The sequence below is a fragment of the Rana temporaria genome, chromosome 7, assembly GCF_905171775.1.
Source record: "Rana temporaria chromosome 7, aRanTem1.1, whole genome shotgun sequence".
Lineage (NCBI taxonomy): Eukaryota > Metazoa > Chordata > Amphibia > Anura > Ranidae > Rana > Rana temporaria.
Window position 1 is genome coordinate 67,885,009 of NC_053495.1, and position 18,745 is coordinate 67,903,753.

An 18,745-nucleotide genomic window follows, 5' to 3' on the forward strand; every position below is an offset into this window, starting at 1 on the left:
GAGTTGCTAATTTTTTCCCCATTTACATTCTCCTGCCACCTGTACATTTTGTTGGTGGCATAATCTTTGTCCCTAGAGTATTTCTTAAATTGTTTTTTTTGGTGTCGTTGTCTATTTTTTGGACTGCTTCTTGTAACTTGGTTCATGAACGGGGACAAGAGTCTCTTCTGTTCTTTAGTCTTAAAGAGGGGGTTCACCCTTAGAGGGCACTTTTTCCCCTTAGATTCCTGCTCGTTTTCTCTAGGGGAATCGGCTATTTGTTTTAAAATATGTGCAGTACTTACCCGTTTACGAGATGCATCCTCTCCGTCGCTTCCGGGTATGGGCTGCGGGAATGGGCGTTCCTTCTTGATTGACAGTCTTCCGAGAGGCTTCCGACGGTCGCATCCATCGTGTCACGATTTTCCGAAAGAAGCCGAACGTCGGTGCGCAGGCGCAGTATAGAGCCGCACCGACGTTCGGCTTCTTTCGGCTACGAGTGACGCGATGGATGCGACCGTCGGAAGCCTCTCGGAAGCCTGTCAATCAAGAAGGAACGCCTGCTCCCGAAGACCCATACCCGGAAGCGACGGAAGATGATGCATCTCGAAAACGGGTAAGTACTGCTCATATTTTAATACAAATAGCCGATTCCCCTAGACCGAATGAGCAGGAATCTAGGGGGAGAACAAAAAAATTTTAATAAATGGGTGAACTCCCGCTTTAAGTTTACATTTTTCTTCTGTAGATAATTATCCCCATCAGTGTTTGTTCACATTGACTGAAGAATTCCAACCATTCCTCAGTCAAATGTTGCTCAGTCATCTCATCATTGGGCCCTAGATCCCACCTGAGACTTCCCTGTGTTATATTGTCACTAATACTGCTCCATAGTGACAATACTGCTCCACCATGTGCTTATTTGTTTATCCATGGAGGTTTGAGTAATTTGAATCACTGGTCCAGATTATCATGCAAAAAGACAAGAGGTAGCCCTGGGACTTTGAATGAAGTGAGAGAGGTTTAGCCAATGTTCACAGCGAACAATTTATTTGTTTCAAGGTGTTATGTAACGGCGTGGAAACAATGATTGTGAGTTACCCGGCATAATAGCCAACGTACACAACACAGATGAAAATAATGAGCAACAATACAACTTGAAAGTTTCTGGGCCAGTGGGTACACATATACAATAAGAAAATAAAACGTGCATACATATAAACAGGTAAATATGTAAACCTAATGCAGACATCAATAGCTCACTAAGTGAACCACACATGGGATGCAGCCCTATGTGGGGAACATGGTTAAATATAGCTGTGATCAGACTCTTCCTATCCTGACCCAAGCCACCATAACAAGGAGTAAACAAGTGGCTAATATGCCCGGTCCAGAAGACACCGCGGTCCTGAAACAGATGTTCAGGTGCTCAGTGTAGTCTGGCCTGTTAGCAAAACCTCACCTGCTTAAAGAAGCGGACAGTAAGGGGACAACCAATGAGATACGCCAAACCAAGTCTTATGGAATTAATCATTGGGGGGGGGGGGGTTGGTAATGCAAGCTATACAAACACACCCCTCAGTTTGAACATAATCCAATCCCACATGGTTACCCGGAAGACCCCAGCCCTCCACAACCACCATGCGCTGAGATAAAATTGTACCCCACCTGGATCCAAACATCTGCAATCGCATACAGTACACAGGGATTGCCACAGCACTGGCCATCAATCAGAGCATGGCCAAGTCGGTTAAGTGGTAGCTACAGTCTTAAGTTGTTAAAGCAGACATAAGAGCATAGCCATTATCGTACAGTGCATACGTCGGGAGAAGACCCTGAAGCATCATGACATCCGGGGAGGGGGGGCACCAGAGGGGACAGTCAATGTCCAAAGATGAGGAAAGGGAAGAGGGGCCCGGAATCCATCGGGTAGGCAAACTATCAGTGTCAAGTGACAGCAGTACAGAAAGTAGACTACTCGCATAAAGTTGATCAGCTGGAGAGGGAACACCCAGCGATATGGCAATTCAGCATGGCAGAATGTCTCCAGCAGGGGCTTCAGCATTTCCCTCCTTTGCAAGGTTGCCCGAGATGCATCCGGGAAGATGGCAATGAGCGCTCCATCAAAATTAACTGGGCCCTTAAGCCAAACGGCTCGCAGGATCAGCTCCTTCTGGCGACAAATCGCATCCCTGGGCCGGTCCTGTTTCACCGGCCTTGGACCCAGTGCCCTGTGTACCCTGTCGAATGCCAAGCTGGCTGGCGGATTAAAGTCAAAGATTGTGTGGGTTTGCCCGGACTGTGTTTACCAAATTTTCTGGGCCAGTCGCCTCCGGCAAACCCCCGGAGCCGCAGATTGTTACAGTGGCTCCAGTTTTCCAGATCCTCTGCGTGGAGCTGTACCTATGCTAGCTGGTCTTGGTGGAGAGAGTGGGCCCGCTGCTGGGTAACCCGAACCTCCAAAGCACTCGCCGATGATTCTCTCCTAGTCAGTCTGTCATCCAAACCAGGGACCTTCAAGTGTAGCTGCTGAAAGTCCCGGCGATGTTGCTCCTCCACTCTCATCACCAAAGCTACCATGTCTGTTTTAGTAGGGGAGGGCTCACAGCAGGGCTCTGATGTTGGCATCCTCCTGTGAAGGTTGTGCAGAGAGCCTGGTGCTTCACGGAGTGCTGGGTGAGGGATCCAAGAGAGTCGGTAATCCCACCAGGGAGTGGGGTATTGAATGTTGTGGGGCTGCCATCGATGGCTTAAAGCCAACTGGCGCCATCTGATCGTGGTCGCTGGTGCAGCCTTGGTTGATCCCCCTGGTCCTCTTACTGTAGCTCATGGCTGGAGAAGAAACGGCTGGGAAAGGGCATATCGGCTTGGTTAGGTGGGTCGGGAGCTCTTGCCATGAGCGCCTTCACTCTGCCATGTCCAAGCCACGCCCCCCGACATTAATGCTATTTGATGTGCAAATCCCTGCTGTCTTTTGCTAGCAATGGGAGGTGGGGCCTTGTTATCGGGGGAACACCGTTAATTTTATGTAGGTGGTTCCTCCAATGGCAGTTTTAAAGTGGGGAACAAGTTGGTTGTGAGGCTTTCAAACCAGTGCCTTCTGACTGCTGAGTTGGAAATGGAAATGGTGTCTGCATATAGTGTCTAGTAATGACTGAAAGGGGTTATGCATCCACCAGCTCACCAATCTTTTGGATGTCATGTCCTCCCAGGTACAAATGTCCTTGTTCAAGCTCCTGGCTGTTGCAGAGGTGTGCAGAGGTTACCGCATGTTGGCCTGACAGCGTGGTGAGCAACGTGTCTGTGAATGGACCGGGCAGTGGCTGACCTTGTGTGGGGAGGCGATCGGTGTCACCGCTGCGCTGAACTGTGTCACTGGGCTGAATTGCTGTGATGTACACGGCACTTGATTGCTGAGCTGAATCACTGTGCTGAACGGTCATGGGCAGCCGTCCTCTCTTGGTAGCAAAGCTCACCTTTCCCCCCAGGCTCCCAGCTTCTCTCTCCCTCTGGGCTGTGTGGTTTTTCGTGTAAGCACAGTCCTTCCACCAAACTGTTCTCCACAGCCCTGGGCAGCACTTCTTGAAACTTAAAGGGGTTGTAAAGGTAAAAATGTTTTTCCCTAAATAATCCTTTTGCAGTCCTCCTTCATTTACTTCATCCTTTGATTTTGCTTTTAAATGTCCTTATTTCTTCTTAGAAATTCTTACTTCCTGTTCTTCTGTCTGTAACTACACGCAGTAATGCAAGACTTTCTCCCTGGTGTGGAGAAAGCCTCTTGAGGGGGGAGGGGGCGAGCAGGCAAGGCAGGACACTCTCTATTTTGCAGATAGAGAAAGGAGCTGTGTGTTAGTGGGCGTCCTGACACCCCTGCTCGCACCCTCCCCCCTCAGGAGGCTTTGTCCACACCAGGGAGAGCCTCCCATTACTGCGTGTAGTTAGACAGAAGAACAGGAAGTGAGGATTTCTCAGAAGAAATAAGGACATTTTTAAATCGAAGGATGAGGTAAGTGGAGGAGGACTGCACTAAGGTAAAGGAAGCTATTTAGGGAAAAAAAGGTTTTACCTTTACAACCCCTTTAACTTCTAAGTGTCATGTTCAGGAAGGAAAGGTCAGCATCTCCCTATCGCCATCTTGTGGCCGAAAAGGGAAACTGCATAACAAATAGTCTTGCATTATAATCTATGAATGTCCTGCATGGCTCAAAGACAACATGCCTGTTAGGTAAACCAAGTCTTAATTTATTGTTTGGACAGCTATAACATTCAAAGGAAGGTTTTAACTTTTTTTCCTGCTCTATACAAAACAAAAATGTGAAAGTTTTGACAGAATTTTGGAATTAAATATTCAAGGGTACATGGACACAGCTGCAAGAGCTGTACCTGCACATTTAGGTGTAATTCTCTGCCCAGGGGTGTTAAGCACATTGAAAAACAAACTGGCAGCAGCCTGTCAAAATCAATGACAAGCTGAAATATACAGATATAGGTACATCCAAATGGTACATCTGTGGTGTTCCTTTCTTTTGAAATGTTTTGACTACATAAATGCCAACATTAATTATGGACTGGAACTACATCAGTGACTGGTAAGAACTCGGCCTAGTTCATCCAGTGATGTCCGCATTATATGAAGGTTGCAGTAGACCTTTGTTTTACGGAAACAAGTGGGAGTGTAGCCCACAGTTCACATCAACCTTCTGGAAAATGCCAGATTGCGAGTCTGTGGCTAATTTCAGTCTAACCATGCTCCTATTGGCATAGTCTGGGTTAACAGTCATAGATATCCTAAATTGCTACAGGATTATGTTTGGTATTTTATTGTTTTAAGGAAAAAGCATAAGCCTAATTTCCATGCTTCCCCTGTGGGAGTTAATAAGCAACTTGTGCAGAGCCCATTGTATGACTGTGTAGTTAAGATGTATCACTATTGGAAACACTTGCCTATAATTGATTTAGCAGTGCCACTGCATGCTAACATGGTGTTTACGTGTAACATCGTCTGTGCTGATGTGTAGAATCCCAAGCAGTGGATTAATTTCTCATGGCTTTTGATAACAAATGATCTGTTGCCTTGCCTGTATCTTGTACCTTTTTTTTGTACCTAGATTCATAATGTCTCTTTGCATGAAATGTTCATACGATACAAATCTTTTAATGGTCTATCGTAGCTGATTCACTTTAATCTAAAAGCTTCTTAATCAGTGTTTGGCTTTTTAACCAAAGCAGTGTTCAGAAAAAAATCAAACCCTGTTGAAGCAGATAGCTTCAACATTGATAGTAAATGCTAATGGGGATTTGAAACCGAACTCTGAAATTTTTGTTTTTCTTTTTTAAAGGTGCCAAGTAGCAGAGATGCCTCCCCTTCTCTAATTGACCTTGAGACATCTCCACCTGCTGCCCAAGCTCCTGATGTCACACTCTCTTCACAGCTATCTGGCCTCAGTAAGTTCCCTTTATGTTCATGCGACAACACTAATGTATGTGCCCAGACTGTGAACATTAAAGTATTTACATATTCTTAATAATCCATAAAATAACTTTAAAACAAGCCCTCTTGGGCACTGTTCCTGAGCATGCTTTTCGGATTGAACCTTCTGATAGACTACACTGGTAGTCCTCTTTATTTCTTGGCCTGTGAAGCATGTACTGCTTTGGCGGACAACCAGAATTTGCCAACACTCTCACTCAGTGTAGTCGATTTGCTAAAGGACATTAGGCTGTTCACTTCTCAAGGGAAATTATGCTTGATAACTTGATGAAGAGCTTAAAGAATGTGGTGAAGTTTCACTTTCTTGCACTTGATTGGAGAAAGGAAGTCGGCAGAGTGTTTTTTTTTTTTCCTTTTACTAAGTTCTTGCAAAGTGAAACTTTGCAAGAATTTTCCTTGTAATTTTGTGTGTGTGTGGTGTGATATATATATATATGTGTGTGTGTGTGTGTGTGTGTGTGTGTGTGTGTGTGTGTGTGTGTGTGTATAATATATATATATATATATATATATATATATATATATATATATATATATATATATATATATATATATATATATATATATTATACACACACACACACACACACACACACACACACACACACACACACACACACACGCGCGCACACACACTATTATATATATATAATGTGTGTGTGTGATATATATTATAGCTTAGATGTGCTGGCTGCACTAGTTATTCCTTTTTCCACCTTTGTGTTTGACCTAGTGATCCTGCCAGTAACACAATTTCTGTCCAACAGTAATGACATTTATTTATTCAGAATACTGTATCTATAGAGGATGATTGTCCCCTCAGGATTGGAAGTACGTTTGGTCTACAGAAATTTTCCCTTAGACCTCATCTCCATTATGGAGGAAATGTTTTGTAGTATAGGAAGAGAACTGTGCATTGCTTGTAACTCTGATAATCGCAGAAGCAGAGCATACACAAAGCTCCAAGCTAACTAGATTTCTGGCAGGATTAACAGGCATGTTTTCCACTTTTTGAACAGATCTAACAAAACTCCCTTGATTTTCTATATTTAACACACCAAAAAGGAGCAAATAAAAAAAAATGTTTGGCATTTATGTTTAACCTTTTATTAAAATTCATAAAAAGCAATACAAATCATGTGGAAACCTCTTACATAGTGGGCAAAGTATGAGACAAAAAGACATTGTCAGAGAGTAGGTCATATCCGCATATAGCCAGAGTGTCAAGAAAATATGAAGACCACATTCAACGGTGTACACAAAAATCCACATATCAACATATGCGAAGAACCTCTGGCATCTAACGGCAAAAATTTACCAATTGTCCAGTATCTCATATCCGATCCAGACATTTTAAACATGAGATATTGACCAGTGAGTATATATGATGGGAACATTTTATGCAATTAGCAATAAGAATATCCTATTGGGATATAAAGAAATTGTGAAAATGTTAGCTCTGCATAATATAGAAATTACACAAAGATGTCAGAGCAGTTCAAGTTAATCAGGAGAAAAGATGGACAATAAAGGAGAAGATAAAAAAGTAGAGGAAAATAGAAAAATAAGGAAGAAGGAGTTTAAAATGAGCAAAGAATAAATGAAAGATGGTGTGGGGGGTACCCTCTCTCTGGAATACATATACCCCCGCATCCTCCTCTCCAAGGTGTAGGTCACAGTTTGTTAGGATTTAAATACTTTAAACACATGTTAAATGGTGTTTCTAGTCTCTTCACTGATTTTTAGATCTATTGTATATGTAAAAGTAGATCAACTAGTAAATAAACTTATCAGTGCAGGATAATTGTTTAAAAATTTGCTTCTGTGTGTAGTTTGGAATTCCAGTCTGTATACAGTGGCAATGGAAGTAAATCGATCCCCTTTTAAAATCACATTTTGTTTTGCGGTCTGAAATACAGGCATGGTTTTTGTTTTATCCAGCTGTACTTGCTCAGTGCAAGTTATAACATCCAAGTGAAAGATCGAACACCACACACAAAAAATAATCAAAAACCGAATCACTGAGTTGGAAAAAGCATCACCCCCTTGTGTCAGTATTTTGTTGAACCACCCTTTGCTTTAATTAGTCTGTTGGGATATGTCTTTACTAACTTTGCAAATCTAGACTTTGCAATATTTGCCCTGTCTTATTTTCAGAATTGCTCAAGTTCCGTTAAATTTGATGTTGACAGTTTGTGGACTGCAGTCTTCAAGTCATTTCACAGATTTTCAATGGGGTTTAAGTCTGGTCTCTGACTTGGCTATGCAAGGACATTCACCCTCTTCTCCTTCAACCACTGTGTGGTAATTTTTGCGTTTGTTTTTTGGGTCATTATGTTGGATGGTAAACATTCTTTCCATTGGCAACTTTCTTGCAAAGAGCAGCAGACTTCCCTTAAGAATTTGATGGTATTTTGCCCCATCCATTTTTCCTTCTATCCTGACAAGTGCTCCACTCCCTGCTGCAGAGAAACACCCCTATAACAGGATGTTACCCACCTCCATGCTTTACTGTAAGAATCGTGTTATTTGGATGGTGAGCTGTACTGGATTTCTGCCAGACATATTGTTTGGTGTTGAGGCCAAATAATTAAATTTTAGTCTTGTCTGACCATACCACCTTTTTTAATGTGGCCTCAGAATCTTCATGGTGTGTTTTTGGTAAAGCTCAATCAGCATCGGGAGAAGAGAAGAAGAGAAGACGTCACAGCACAGCGGCCTGAAGGGAGAAGTAGAAGTCGTCACAGAACAGCGGAAGAAGAGGAGAAGACGTCACAGAACAGCGGAAGAAGGAGAAGGCACCGGACAGCGGGAGGAAGAACCAGGGTGCGCCGAGTCAAGAGCGGAGAGCGGCGAACATAGAAGACGACCCCCCGGAGCGGAGAAGACGTCACAGAAGAGCGGTGAAGACCCCGGAGAGCAGGAGAAGACCCCCGGAAATCGGAAGAAGAAGCTCCCCCTGGTAAAAGAGCTAAAGAAGACAGGGGGAGCCTCCGGAGCAGACTAATAAAATATTTTAATACCCTGTGTTTTTTATTTGTGTTTTTACCACTTTTCCTCCAGGTGAATGGGTAGGGGTACGATGTACCCCATATCCATTCACTTAGGGTGGGGGGCCGGTATCTGGAGGCCCCCTTATTAAAGGGGGCTCCCAGATTCCGATAAGCCTCCCGCCCGCATACCCCGACAACCAACGGCCAGGGTTGTCGGGAAGGGGCCCTGTCCTCATCAACATGGGGACAGGGTGCTCTGGGGTGGGGGGGGCCCCGCAGTGCGCCCCCCTGCCCCAGAGCACCCAACCCCCCCATGTTGAGGGCATGCAGCCTGGTACGGCTCAGGAGGGGGGGGGGCGCTCGCTCGTCCCCACTCCTTTCCTGACCGGCCGGGTAGCGTGCTTTGGATACGGGTCTGGTATGGATTGTAGGGGGACCCCCTACGCCGTTTTTTCGGCGTAGGGGGGCTCTCCTTACAACCCATAACAGACCTAAGGGCCCGGTATGCTCCTGAGGGGGGAACCCATGCCAAATTTTTATTTAAAATCCGGCGGCGACTTCCCCCTCAGGATTCATAACAAACGCTGCACACGTGTAGAATTGGCGGGAATCCAAGTCGGATCTCCCGTCGCTTCTATGACGGCTTTCTCTCCATCGCGGCAAGCCAGCTCGGCGCTGGCTCCCGCGATGGGGCTCGTAGGTGCTCAATCTCGCCGAGAAAGGGAGCGAGATTGACACAATATCGCGTGCACCTACTGTAGATTTATAAAGCATGCCAATTGGGTTGTAAGGATAGGAAAGAGTATTGCATTTATTTATGCTACAGGCTGCTGCTGTATGTTTGTAGTGTTTAGATGTGTTGACAGTAAGCAGCAATCCACATCTTCTACTTTATGCAGAATGTATACAATAAGGGTCTTGCAGCACTTTTTTTTCTTATTCCATGATTTACATGATTGTTGCAAACAATAGTATAACCTTGGCTACCTAGTGCAGTTAGTGTCAGGTTAACGTCCAGTGTTTTCTTACTTTGTATGAAATCCATCATCCTCCTACTCGTAATGTTTTTCCTGTGATGGCCGAGATTGTGACATAGAATATCATTTATCCCCATCACTCATCTGTCGCCCAACATGTTTTTCCTCTATTTCAACAGTTTATTGACAGATTATTGTCAGAGAATCCCACACCATCTCAGTGTGAAGACATTTCTCTGTATCATCATGCATATTGATGACTTGGATCTTATTGCATGAATCACCCTGTAATAAATTTAATGTGAATGTGGTGTTCATTGCTCTGCATAAAGATGTTGTGCAGGAAAGACATGGACAAACCTTGGGTTTCCAAGTTTAATATTAACAATACACTTGTGTTATACATTTGTGGTGTGTTTATTAGATCTCCCAACTCCAGGTTTACAAGCCTGTAAATAGCTTCTGCTTTTGCTTGTCACTCGCCACATGCATCCTGAAAGTGCGAAATATAAATTATTTCTGTGCAGTATTTTTTAATAATTACCTAATTATTTGCTTGTATGAATTGGGGTTACATGAGTTTTGTTATGAACATTTTTCTGGCCATTAGTGTTTTCTACTGACCTATAGTTAATAGCTGGTCGGGTTGAAAAGACACAAGTTTATCTATAAAAAAAATAAAAAACTATACAAAGCATTGTGCAACTTACCTTACCCACAAGTGTCGTTAGATGAGTAAATAGATGACCCTTGTTCCCTCCCTGGAAGTGGTGTGTAGCACAAGTACTCCCTGGGTTGGTCAGTATTCAAAACGCCAAAAATCTGCATTTTTGGAGTACTAGGGATTTTTAAAAAATCTGTGCAATTGGCAGCCGAGTCAACGAGAAGTGATGTCATGACATCTCTTCTGAGTGCGAGTCTTCAGCCAGCCGGCGGACCTGTCGGCTGGTCACATCGCCTCCCACTCCTAAGGATAAGCAGTTTTAGAGTAAAATATGTTTTTATTATGTTTAATAAAATAATGTAAGTAATGACCAGAAGTTCCATAGAGAAGGCATTACAATCAGTGGCGGCTGGTGAAGATTTAGGATGAGGGGGCGCAAGACCCCGTCCCTCCATGTTTGGCCCCTCCCACTTCTCATAAGCCACACCCCTTTAGAATCCACCCACTCCTTCCCCTTATTCCACTCAGTGTCAGGAGTATACAGCCCCAGAATCACAGGACAGAGTATACAGCCCCAGAATCACAGGACAGAGTATACAGCCCCAGAATCACAGGACAGAGTATACAGCCCCAGAATCGCAGGACAGAGTATACAGCCCCAGAATCGCAGGACAGAGTATACAGCCCCAGAATCACAGGACCGAGTATACAGCCCAAGCATCACAGATCATGGTATATAGTGCAGCCTTACAGATCGCGCAAACAAATGAAAAAAATGTTAGTAAATCACATATCTGTATTCTACAACCTGTAGATCGCACATATCTGCAACCTGTATATAGCACATATCTGCATTCTGCAACCCCCCCAATCAGGTCAGCTACAGTGCTACACTATACACATGGCAGGGGGGTGGTGGACACAGCAATCACCCCCCCTCAGACCAGCACAGGGTGGCAGGGCAGACAGACACGCTCCTCCAGACAACAGCCTCTTTGTCTTGCAACACTACTACAAGTTCCAGCATTGGGAAAAAAAAAGCCATGACCACTCATCATCCTTCGAGTTTTAAGTTACAATCTGCTAGGTCCCCGGCTGATTTAGTTCCCTATGTATGTGTGGGACTACAATACTAGCATCATAGAAATCTGGTGCATGCAATTCCCAATTATGGGACTACAAGTGCCAGCATCGCACAGGCACCCATCCTCCTTGGAGCCCTATACTATAACCTGCCTGGACTTGTAGTTCTCCACCCTCTCCTGGAGAGATCAGGTTAACCTATTGCACACCAGCCTGCTAAGATTTGTAGTTCTCCATTCTCTCCCTCCTAAGACTCTGGTTCATGCCATTCTCTTAGGCAAGGGACTACAAGTCCCAGCATCGCATGGAAACTCTGCCACTTTGGAGCAATATGCTATAACCTGCTGGGACTTGTAGTTCTTCATCCTCTGCTAGGTTCTGCAGGTTCATGCTATAGCCCATGTATGGGACTACAAGTCCCAGCATCACATGTGTACCCATCTATGTTGGAACCCTATACTATTTCTTGCTGGGACTTGTAGTTCTCCACCCTCTCCTGGGGAGATCAGGATCATACATTGCACACCAGCCTGCTGGGATTTGTAGTTCTCCAGCCTCTCCCTCCTAAGACTCCGGTTCATGCAATTTTCTTACTTAAGGGACTACAAGTCCCAGCATCGCATGACCACTTATTTACTTGGAGCCCTATGCTGGGACTTGTAGTTCTTCATCTTCTGCTAGGACTCTGGTTTATGCAATCTCCCATGTATGGGACTACAAGTCCCTGCAGTGCTAGGAAAACACCTAGACACCCATCCACCTTGGAGCCATATACAATAACATGCTGGTATTTGTAGTTCTCCATCCTTTCCTGGGGATATCAGGTGAATGCATTGCACAGCACCAGCCTGCTGAGAGTTGGCCCAAAAAGCATGTTTTGGTTATACAGGTCAGGAACATGCACGCACCCCTTGCCTTGCACAAATAATACTAAATACATCTGAATCAGGAGTGGACAGCCTGGAGCCGGAGGACTATTGTACAGAAAACTGCACAGACAGTCATTGGTGATCAGTGTGGGATGTGGGGTCGATCTAGCAAGGACAAACTATCTTAGCATGGTAAGTGTGGCTCTCTGTCTTCTTACCTTGCTTTCAGCTCCGCTCGGGCCATGCAAAGAACTGATCTGCCGAAGTGACATCACTTCCGGTTTGTCTATTCCACAAAACCCAGAAGTAACAGCTACAATGCAAACAACAATGCTCCTGCCCAGCGCCCATAGTGATTATATGGGCGGAAGCTAATCGGCAGTTTGCATTGCGCGCGAAGGCGGGTTAAAAGCCCGCAAATGAAACGCCACGTCTGCAATCTCGTGATTGCATTGACGTGGTGCTTCCCATAGGGCACTGGTGACCAGCACCCAAGTGAACTTAAAGAAAAAAAAATTGAATTTTATTTTTTTCTTAAAGGTGCCGTTTAAAAAAAAAAAACAATTTTTTTTTCATTTTTTTTGGTGACTACAGGAGGGGGGGGGGGGGGCGGCACCCGGGCGCCCCCTATGGACGGGCCACCACTGATTACAATGCAAGTCACTTATCTAGAACACTAGGATACAATCCCAGGTCAAGTACCAACTTACAGCTGTCTTTCAGGATCAGGCGGTTAAAACCGGTACAGGGATAACTACTATAGTTGGGGAGTAAAACATCTGGGTGTGGGTTGAAGAGACATAGATGTGGGGAGAAGTAGAAAGGAGTAAAAAGAGAGGGGGGGGGGGGTAGTAATGTGCAGACGTGGTGTGGGAGAGACAAGGGTTAGAGGGGAATTGAGTAGACCCTGGCACAACAAATCTGTATGATGGAATCAGGAGGTGTGTCTGAGTTGATAATGGGGGTAACAATATCATGGAGTTCAAGGTAAATTTGTCGAAGGTGCGACCAGAGGCACTGTATGGCCTTACAGTTCCACCAAATGTGTAGATGGCTTCCCTCTGCCGAGCCCCATCTCCAACATGAGGGAGGTACGGATGAAATATGTTTAGAGATTGAGGGTCCCTGTACCAATGGGAGAGTTGAAAAAATTGTTCCTGGGTATAGCAGGATATGGAGGATTTGAATACCTGTTTACTGAATATCAGATCTCCATACAAAATGGTGAACAAAGCGCTGTATAGATATGGTCAGCAACAATATTCAGCTAGATTGTGGAATTTAAACAATGCTAAGTTGGTACTAAGGGGCCCAAGGTGTACCAAGAAAAAATATCCCCACACCATTACACCACCACCAGCCTGAACCATTGCTACAAGGCAGCATGCTTTCATGTTTACGCAAAATTCTGACTCTACCACCTGAATGTCGTGGCTGAAATCGAGACTTGTCAGACCAGCCAATGTTTTTCCAAACTTCTATTGTCCAATTTTCAGAAAAAGAAGGGGGGATGTACAGTATCCTCACATGTAGTGAGCATGTGGATACAGGGTAGTAGTACGTGTGCCACGTCCTGGATATATTGAAAATAGAGGAGCGAACTGGGGGCAAGTCGTGGACTTTATGGGCACTATCGAATGGTCAAGATAATAGTCACAAAGGTTTTTTTTTTCTAAAAAGTATATTTTATTACAAAAAGTATATATCAAAACAGCTATAAAAGTCCATGACTTGCCCCCAGTTCGCTCCTCTATTTTCAATATTGTCCAATTTTGGCAAGCCTGTGCGAATTGTAGTCTGTTTCCTATTGGCTGACAGGAGTGGCACCCGGTGTGGTCTTCTGCTTCTGTAGCCCATCTGCTTTAAGGTTCAATGTGTTGTGCGTTCAGAGATGGTATTCTGCATACCTTGGTTCTAATGAGTGGTTATTTTTGTTACGGTTGTCTTTCTATCATCTTGAACCAGTCTGCCCATTCTCCTCTTGACCTGAGTAACCTCTGACATCAAAAAGGCATTTTTGTCCACACAACTACTGCTCATTAGATATTTTCTCCTTTTTCGGACCGTTCTCTGTAAACCCTAGAGATGGTTGTGCGTGAAAATCTCAGATCAGAAGGTATTAAAAAAACTCAGACCAGCCCATCTGGCACCAACAACCATACTAAAAGTCACTTAAATCCTCTTTCTTCCCCATTATGATGCTTGGATTGAACTTCAGCAAGTCATCTTCACCATGTCTAGATGCCTAAATGCATTAAGTTGCTGCCATGTGATTGGCTGATTAGCAATTTGTGTTGCCAAGCAATTGAACAGGTGTACATTATAAAGTGGCCGGTGTGTGTGTGCATATGTATATATGTGTGTATGTGTGTGTGTGTATATATGTATATATATGTATATATATATATATATGTGTGTGTGTGTGTGTGTGTGTGTGTGTGTGTGTGTGTATATTATACTTGCAGAGCTGGGGGTGGAGGGGGATATGTCAACAGGAGGCGCTCAGCCATTCAGAGAAAGCGATTTATTCTAGCAAGGAATACAAAGCTTTCTCTGGCTAAATCAGAGGTTGTGACATCTGCCCGCCTCTGACTCAGCCAATCATAGGGATCTTTGTATTCATTGCTAGAATACATAGCTTTCTCTGAATTGCTGAGCGCCGATCAGATACTCTTGTGCTTTGGGTATGAGACAGGAAGTCTTGGCTCGATCCTGGAACACAGTGCAGAATGCTGTATGTAGCAACAGCTACATAGTTTTTACAGCACATCCAGCAGCCTCACATGTTAGTGTTCCGACGAGCTTGGGCCAAATTAACAATGTAAAGTGTATCAAAAGCTGGAGTTAATTTTAATTATGATATTTTTTTTAGGAGTCCAGCTCTAGTATAACTTGATGGATGTTTTTTCTCCCTCAATGCCAAAGTAACATATGGATTTTTTTTTTTTTTTCAGATGTTGCCTCTGGGTCTGTGAGTGTAACTCTTCAGTCTCTCGAACAAACAAAAAAGCCTGCGGATGACTTTGATATGTTTGCACTTACCCGAGGGAGCAATCTGGCTGATCAACGCAGGAGGTGAGTGTGAGGGATTAGGGGATTTGATCAAACTCGGCGCTAGTAACATAAAAATATAAATCGATTGTATCTACAGCAAAAACAATCAACATTAAAAAGTAAATAAATTCCTCTGAAAAAATGGTTCTGCAGTAGATAATTCAGCAACCAGTGAAAGCAATGTGTCAATCCTATATTGTTAAATTGCCTCCTCACCTCTGTGTAAAAAGGCCAATCTCTCCTCCCATCCAGACCAGGCAGCTATACTCCTTTATCCTTTAATTACATGATATAATGAATCTTATCCTCTCCTCGCTTCATATGGAAAATAGAAGTAGCAGGCTGGTGTCTCGCCATAATAAATGGCTCCAATCCTTATCGCACATATTTTTTAGTAGATAATCTGATGCTCGCAACTCTCGTTGGATCATATAAAAAGCCAAAATATAATTGTTCCGCGTAGGTATATTTAATATAACACCCACTATACAGAAACACTTACTAGAACAAAGATGTAATGCGCTTTTAGTACAATACAGATCACCACCTCGCCAGGTGAGACTCGGGTGCATGTCACTATCCTCTAATCATCCCCTATAGCCTGTCAAGTTTATCACAACATCGCTCAGGCGAGATAGAGAAGCATTGTAACATTTAGTTCTTTTAGATCAAAGGGATAAACTTCGGTCTGTAAACAAGGTCAGTTTAACCACGTTAAGGCTAAACCTTTTTCTGACACTTGGTACAAGTTAAAACCAGTATTTTTTGCTAGAAAATTACTTAAAACCGACAAACATTTTATTTATTTATTTATATATATATATATATATATATATATATATATATATATATATATATATATATATATATATATATATATATATATATATATATAATCTCTATTAATATTATAATTTTTTTTTTTCAGCAGAGATCCTAGAGAATAAAGTGGCAGCTGTTGCAACATTTTATGTCGAACTGTATTTGCGCAGCAGTCTTTCAAACTTAGTGGTACTAAAGGTTCAGGTATTTAAAAAAAAACATTTCATACTTGCCTCCTCTGTGCAGTTCGTTTTGCACAGAGCGGCCCCTATATTGGTCTTCTGGGGTCCCTCGGCAGCTGTCTCGGCTCCTCCCTGCATCAGCTAACCCCCCTGGGAAGTGCTTTTCCAAGGGGGTTACTGTACGGGCGTGCTCCCGAGTCCAGCATTTCCATTCATAGACACAAATGTCGAACTCGGATCAGCGCCCCGCGTCATTGGATTTGATTGCCAGCAGCGCGAACCGATGGCTGCGCTGCTATCAATCTATCCAATGAAGAGCCAAGAAGACCAGACGAAATCCACTGCGTTCTCAACGCAACTATTGAGGGCTTAGGTAAATAGACAGGAGGGGGCCAGTAAGCATCGGATGTTTTTCAAGCTTAATGCATAGGATGCATTAAGGTGAAAAAACATGAACCTTTACAACCCCTTTAATTTTTGGGGGACAAAATACACTTTAATGAATAAAAAAAAACAACAAAACCATAAAGGTAGCCTTTTTGTTTTTGTATATAATGTGAAAGATGATGTTGCGTCGCGAGAACCGTGAGAGAATCATGATCTTTATTCTAGGCAAATAAAGTGATTCTCATTTTAGCCAGAATTGTGCAGCTCTAGTCTAAGGCAAATACTGAACTCTGACCTACCGCTGCAGCCCCTATGAAAACGATGTTGTTAGTGATTTTTACTTAACTACTTGCCGACCGCCCACCGTCGTTATACGTCATCACTTTGAAGATGAATATCTCGGTAACGGCAGCAGCTGCTGCCACAACCGAGATATTCATCCCTTCAGTGGGCGGTCCTGTCAGCGATAACGGCGGTCTCCGCGGCGAATCGCCGTTATCGGTGGCGGAAGAGGGGCCCCCCCCTCCTGCCGCTCTCCCGCGCCCTCCGCCGCTTACCGTAGCCGTCGGTAGCGGCGTAGGCGATCAGGACTGTTCGGCAGCTGTGCGGGGTTGAGAGTGAAGGAAAAATCTCCTTCACCTGGCCCCATAGCTCTGCTGGGCGGATGTGACGTCAAAACGTCAGTCCCGCCCAGCGTCTTAAAGCAACATTTTTTTTTTTTGTCATTTGAAAAAATGACAGTTTTAAATTTTTTTTTTTTTTTTTTGCATTTAAGCCCAAATATGAGATCTGAGGTCTTTTTGACCCCAGATCTCATATTTAAGAGGACCTGTCATGCTTTTTTCTATTACAAGGGATGTTTACATTCCTTGTAATAGGAATAAAAGTGATAATTTTATTTTTTTTTATTTCAGTGTAAAAATTGTAAAATAAATAATAAGAAATACGAAAAGCAAAAAAAAAAAAATTTTTGAAGCGCCCCGTCGAGCTCGCGCGTAGAAGCGGACGTATACGCGAGTAGCGCCCGCATATGAAAACGGTGTTCAAACCACACAAGTGAGGTATCGCCGCGATCGTTGGAGCGAGAGCAATAATTTTAGCCTTAGGCCTACTCTGTAACTCAAAAAATGCAACCTGTAGAATTTTTTAAACGTCGCCTATCGAGATTTTTAAGGGTAAAAGTTTGACGCCATGCCACGAGCGGGCGCAATTTTTAAGCGTGACATGTTGGGTATCATTTTACTCGGCGTAACATTATCTTTCACAATATATAAAAAAATTGGGCCAAATTTATTGTTGTCTTATTTTTTAATTTAAAAAAGTGAATTTTTTCCAAAAAAAGTGCGCTAGTAAGACCGCTGCGCAAATACTGGGTGACAAAAAGTATTGCAATGACTGCCATTTTATTCTCTAGGGTGTTAGAAAAAAAATATATAATGTTTGGGGGTTTTAAGTAATTTTCTAGCAAAAAAAAATGTTTTAGTCTCCTAAACACCGAATCTGAAAAACAGGCCCGGGGCTTAAGTGGTTAATATCTTCAATGCCTTTTATTGAGTGTGACAAGTAAAGCAAGACCAAAGGCACTGTCGGTGTATAAAAAACACTGCCTCTGCTACTAATACGGACATGAAAATGATTAAAGTTGAACTATAGGCAAAACTTTGGATAGATGAAAGGAGGGTTTTTTTTTCACTTCCTGTCCCATAGCCAAACGGAACCCCCAGGGTCCTTGGAGACCCCCAGGTCACCATAAATAGTGTCCCAATTAGAACATTTCTACTCTATATATTGCACTTCCTCTCTGACCGTACTGGCTTGTTACAGAAGCATTGAGAACATTTTCCATACATTATAAAACACCACAAACTTATCGATGTTTTGGACATATGCACCAAAAAAGATCCTTCAGTTTCTTTTTTAACACTTTAGCTCCCAGAGCATTTTTGCACAAATTTTAGAAAATAATTTTATCCCTGAAGATTACATAAAATGCCTATACATTCTATTTCTTTTTTTTTTTTTTAAAGCAAATTCTGTAGAGAATCAAATAGTTCCAGGTTTGTTTATGTTGCACAATATTAGCCAACGGTTCAGGAAATGCAAAATTGCAGTAAAAATACACCAACGTTAATTTTAGGGCACACAAATGCAATATATTTCTTTAAAAAATGTTTTTATTAAAGATGAGGTTGCGCCAATTAACCACTTAGGGACGGTTTGCCACAGGAATACATCGCTAATTAG

General features: G+C 43.2%; 1 protein-coding gene across 1 annotated transcript in view; it reads left to right on the forward strand.

The window, feature by feature from the left end:
* TOM1 (target of myb1 membrane trafficking protein) overlaps positions 1 to 18,745 on the forward strand; it is a 235,946-nt gene that overhangs the window by 143,596 nt on the left and 73,605 nt on the right. The window contains exons 10-11 of the mRNA XM_040359559.1: positions 5,319 to 5,424; positions 15,011 to 15,131. Of these exons, the coding sequence (XP_040215493.1) occupies positions 5,319 to 5,424; positions 15,011 to 15,131 (227 nt within the window). The remainder of the gene's footprint in view (positions 1 to 5,318; positions 5,425 to 15,010; positions 15,132 to 18,745) is intronic.